General features: G+C 35.3%; 1 protein-coding gene across 1 annotated transcript; it reads right to left on the reverse strand.

Moving 5' to 3' along the window:
- Nucleotides 1-2,369: 2,369 nt before the first annotated feature.
- On the reverse strand, nt 2,370-4,296 carry LOC114196674 (uncharacterized). The gene is given in 4 exon segments (XM_088021334.1): nt 2,370-2,726; nt 2,728-3,170; nt 3,173-3,788; nt 3,790-4,296. Coding segments are annotated over 4 exon segments (1,923 nt in total).
- Between the last annotated feature and the right edge of the window lie 1,694 nt (nt 4,297-5,990).

Here is a 5,990-nt window from a genome sequence, read left to right on the forward strand (position 1 = left end):
TCTTCAACATTTCTTTTGTTATTATTTTAAAAATATTTTGTATAACTCTTCCTTATTTTTCCTTTTTGTGTTCAATGTTGTCATTCACTCAATGTTTTAAATATAAGCTACATCACAGTGCTTATTTTAAGCTTATAGTCTCATAATAGCAGATGGCTTTTTCTTTTGCTTTTATTTTGTTTTTAAATGAGATTGTGAGTTTGGGTTATATTAATTTCTTCTTCAAAACAGTTACAAATATTAATCATATTTATGTGTTTGTATGTCTGCTCCTGTGTGCAATTGTATTCTTCACCAGGATGCGAGTTCTGTGAAGATAACATACTTCTCTGTTTTATTTGTCAATATATCCATGGTACCTACGTCAATGTCTGACATTATGTTTATTGATAACTAACGACTATGATTTGTTAAACCTTTTCTCATAACACATGAACCCATTAATCATGTTTCAAAACCTGTTCTTGGCATCTCCCCATACATTTTACAAGAGCTTATCCTATTAATATTTTATAGTATTTCAAAGAATCACACAATTTTCTGTGGTATTTCATGGCATGGTTTTTCATATTTTCTTTCTTGAAAGTTTTATTTCAAAAGAATCAATATAATGTTTTTTATGAGGTAGGGTTTATTGATGGTATTACTTTTGGCCAGTTTCCCACAAATGGTGTTCTTTGATGTAGTGGAAGCATTTAATCCAGTTTCTTACTTTCAGCTGTCTGTTATATTGGGCGCCAATTCTTAAGATAAATGGTTCTACATGAAGAAAATATGAACGTGATGATAAATGGTTCTACATGAAGAAAATATGAACGTGACTTTCATTGGTTAACCAAATCTGCCACTCTTATGTGACAGCAACCCTATCTCCACATGATAATTTTGGTCAAGTATCCTGACAGCATAGTAACTTTTTCTCTATCTGCTGTTAGAAATTATAAATCTTTATAGAGGGATTCTTCTGAAAATATATTTCAGTATGGTTCCTTTGTCCTTTTCTCCACCCCAACCTTGGATAAAAATGTGGCTTTAAGAGAACTTTATGATTTCATAGAAAGTTCCTCTGTGACTTGATTCTATGGAAATCTCCAGTGGTTACTCTTTACAATGGCTTTGGTAAAATTGAATCTATTAGAGATTTGTCTAGATAGATGATAGATAGATAGATGATAAATAGATAGATAGTCTGGATAGCAGGGTATTAACATTTTGTTGGTATGTTATTAAATTGTAACAATTTCATATGATATAAAATTTTTCTTATGATATTAAAAATGGCATATACAGTGGATTTGTTTCCAAATGCTTGTTAGGCTAGATAAGATGCTTTGAATCAAATGTGTAGGAAGACTTTATTCTATATTTGATATGGTAGTAAACTGAAGGCAAACACATAAATATAGATAGATATAAAACTACTAGAAATAACTGCATTCTATACTAAAGGTGTATAGACATCTATATGCATGTCTAAATAGCTATAACGTAGAATAAACAGTGCTGTATATTATATTTTTTCCTCCTTTATCTTTGTATTAGATATCCATCTTAAACTTCAGTATCATCCTCATGGTTTTCATCTTCCATGTCCTTGCCTTTAGAAACTAAAAGAAACATATTGTTTCAAATTTTCCATTAATAAAGTCCTCACAAAATTTGCATTTTATCCTATAGATTTGCACATTGTGGGATATTTTCTGCCCATAGCATTTTATTATCACTGCATGGTTGTTGAATATTGACCATTGGAATTTAGGTAGATAAATAATAGGTGGTAGATAAATAGATTTTATCAATTACAATCATTCTTTTTTAATATATATTATATACGGTCCAATAAATATTTTGCTGTTGCCATGAGTTAGTTGATTTCCTATTGATTTATCATTAAATGTGTCCCGTTTTCATAATAGTATATAACCCTAGTATGTGACTTGATGAATGGTGCAGGGGTATTTTACCAAATTAAAATCTATAAAGTTTATATTAGTTTATTACAGTTTTTAGGTACTTAGTTGGTACTACTGAGATGTCATAATGAAAAAATTTGAGGTATTCTTTTATTTTGGAGAAGAGTACTTACATCTTTGTCTCATGTATGTTTTAATTACCCAGTGTCTAAATATTTATTGATTCCTTTATATTTAAACATTTGTTTGACTTTGTATTTCTTTCTTTTTTTTTTTTTTGGCTTAAAACATTAGGTGTTTATTTTTCTCAAGTAACAAGTCTTGAAGACACTAAAAGTTTTTACTTTTGGCATCAAGTGGTCACATATCTAGGGGATGAATAAAGGATTTATCACAGTCATTGCATAACTTATATTTCTCCCACAGATCTATTATTCAGAGACTTTCTCCCATTCTTTACATCCAGTTCTCCTCTGCAGTTAGCATTTGCTTGTATGCCTTTAAGATTGAGAGTTCACTGAAAACTACTGCACATGGACATTTACTAGGAGTTTTATCCAGCATGAGTGCTCTCATGATGCCGCTGAAGGGAGGAGAGCTTATGAAAGCATGTCCACAGACACTGCATTGATAGGGCTTTTCACCAGTATGGACTCTCTTGTGCACACTAAGATTACACCTTACGCTGAAGGTTTTCCCACATTGATCACACTCATAGGGTTTCTCTCCAGTGTGAGTTCTTATGGGTATTGTAAGGGACACATGCCTCCTAAAAGCCTTTTCACACTCATTACACTTGAAGGGTTTCTTTTCCCCTCGTGTGCTTTTTTATATATCTCCTATTAGATAAGAGACCACCGAAGGCTTTCCCACACTCCTTACACTCATATTGTTTCATTTTCATGTGAATTTTCTTATGTAAAGTGAGGAAAGATTTCATTCTGAAGGCTTTCCCACACTGATTACATGCAAAGGGTTTCTCTCCAGTGTGAATTCTCACGTGTTCTTTAAGGCACGAGTGATCCCTGAAGGCTTTCCCACAGTCATTGCAAGTACACGGTTTCTCTCCAGCATGCATTTTCTTGTGCACATTAAGATTACAGCTCATTCTAAAAGTCCTCCCACACTGATCACACTTGTAAGGTTTCTCTTTAGTATGTATCCACAGGTGTGTCTTCAGGGCTGATGGACTACTTAATGCTTTTCCACAGTGGCTACACTCAGTGGACTCCTCACCAGTGTGGACCCTCTTCTTGTAAGGTATGAAAGAATATTGAAGGTTTTCCCACAATCATTGCAGGCATAGGGCTTCTCTTTGTTATGTATTATCTTGTTCATGGTAAGCCTAGAGCTTCTACTGAAGGTTTTGCTGCATTGATCACATTTGCAAGGTTTGTCCCTTGAATGAATTCCTTCATGTTGTCTAAGAAGTGAACTATCTCTGCAAGTTTTTCCACAGTCACGGCATTCATAGGGCTTCTCCCCAGTGTGAATTCTCTTGTGCCATGTAAGATAAGAGCTTGAACTGTAGGCTTTCCCACACTGGTTACATTTAAAAGGTTTTTCTCCACTGTGGGTTCTCATGTGCAATGCAACAGATGAGTGGTTCTGTAATACTTTACCATACTGGCTACACTGAAAATATTTCTCTCTAATGCAAGTTTTTTCATGCTTAATATGTAAGATTGAACTTGAGACTTTCCTAGAGTCAGTGCATTTGTAGGATTTCTCTCTTGTGTGTTGCTTCTTATGCACAGCTAAGAAAGAACTCCTGATGAAGGTACTTTTATCATTTTTACAGTCACTGGATTTTTCCCCCAAAAGAATGTTCTCATGTGGGTTAAGGTGTAAACAATCTCTGAGGGCTTTCCCCGAGATGAAGGCACTGATGGGGATTCTCGCCAGGATGAATTCCCTGATTCTGAGTGATGCTAGATTTCATGCTCAAGACAATTTTATTCTGTTCAATGGATCTTCCTCCATGAGTTTGCTCCTTCTTGCCACTGAGTGCTTCTTTCTCCAAAATACCTTGCTTATGTTGTGATTGTTTTGTTTTGAGGAGAACCATCCCATTTGAACAGGTATCTTGGTGATTTCCTGTCTCTGTTTTCATTTCATCTTCCTGTTCCATCTGGGTGATCAGAGTGGGTTTCCTGAGCTGCTTTTCCAGAGATGCCAAGTTTCTATAGTTCTCCAGGATAACATCTCTGTACAGTTTTCTCTGACGTGAATTCAATAACGCTGATTCCTCCTGGGTGAAGTCTATGGCCACATCCTCAAAGGTTATTGAGTTCTGTAATGCAGAGTGGATGTTTTCCACCTTTGTGTTCCTCTCATGGATCCCAGCATGGTCAAATATAGCAGACAGATGTGTGGCTGCCATTTTGCAAGGCTGTGAGTAAATATGCCCAGGATGCTCCTCTGCTTGCTTCTCTGGTCCACTGCAGGCAGGGCTCAAGACACACAGAAATCCATAGGTCAGCGAGGTCAGAGTTTGAGCCAGGAGGCTATTCACATATTTCTGAGCTACAGCATGCTTTTGGTCTCGACTTTGTACTTCTTAATGGACTCTTCCTACTTCTGTGATATATTATTCCAGTTTAATGGTGACTCAATATCTAAAATATCATTATGACACATTTTTTTCATTTAATTTCCTTATCTGTGTTTAGAGTTTGCTATTCAAATATAACACAACAGTTTGTTAAATTGGTGCTGTGTTTATATTCAGATAGGACTCTCTCATTATCACATCCAGTGTATTTGGGTTTGGCAAGTAAATATTTGTCATGCAAATATCAAACCTATATTCTGCTTTCCTCTTAATAAACCACTAATGGTTGTCTCTCTAAAGAAGTGTTTTTCAAAGTGTGGTCTCCAAAATGTCAGCATTAACATCACCTGAGAACTTGTTAGAAATGTAAATTTTGGCTCCCACCACAGGTCATTTGAATCTGAAATTCTGGGAGTCAATTCCTACAACTTGAGGTTGATCAAGCTCTCCAGGTGATTTGGATAAAAAAAGTTTATGGATCGTTGCTTTAACATAGCTTCTCCCATCTTTATGATATGTCACTCTGATGTATCTCATAGTCTCAATATTTATTGCATAGAATGTTGGACACCAGCCTTAAACATCAAGGAGTTTTAAGGAATGCCAGAACATAGTTATACTAGTTATACTAGTCTCTCAGGGATCTAACCCTTATCCACCTTGGGTTGGGTCACTCAAAAACAGATTCTGAGAATGAGATTTGTGTTTAGGTGGTTTAATTATGGCATGTCCTGCAGAACAACCCTTGAAGGGAGCAGGATTGGGTGAGGAGGAAATCAAACTACAGAGCAGTCACAACTGTGCCCTCAGACAATCCTATTAGAGCCCTGGAGATGGGATGATCCTTCCAGAGCTATATAAATTAGAAGCAAGTGGCTCAGTCCTTTCAATGTTCTCCTACTCCAACCAGGCATTGAATGCTAGTTCTCCTCCCAGAGTACCAAAATATTGACAAGACAGTTCCCTTCATCTGATTCCCGTATAGGGATATTTAGTTACAAGCTATATAGCCATTCCCACAGCTGGAAATCTGGTTAGCAAACCAGTGTCCATGGCACATACCTCACTTCCTACGTTGTTACAAGACTATATGTTCCCTTTCTACAAACATGTTCTTTTGGTTTTGTTTTTATTGCAACACAATTTTCTAAACAAAATGGAAAAATATATTTAGATGAGCAATTGGACAAGTTAAAATATTTATAAGATGATTGAGATGTTTATAATTTGTACTAAGTTCAAGTCAATTCCAATTTTTTATGTACAAAAATGCTTAGAGCTTTCAATTACATAAAGCAGAAGATGAAATAAAAACTATTAGTTAAAATTAATACCACTATGGACAAATATTTATATGATGCTTATTGACAAATCTATTCATAAAAATATGATTCTGGTAGATGTCTCAGATCCAGTGCTGGTTACCTGGATCAAAGAAATAAATAAAATAAAAATAGAAAATGTGATCATGTTGAGAAGCAGCTTTGGAATAAAGTTGGAACAAACAAATTTTGGAACAAAAA

Source organism: Eumetopias jubatus, unplaced genomic scaffold (genome assembly GCF_037043125.1).
Source record: "Eumetopias jubatus isolate StellerSeaLion01/CBP00866 unplaced genomic scaffold, mEumJub1_p1.0 scaffold_2, whole genome shotgun sequence".
Classification (NCBI taxonomy): Eukaryota; Metazoa; Chordata; class Mammalia; order Carnivora; family Otariidae; genus Eumetopias; species Eumetopias jubatus.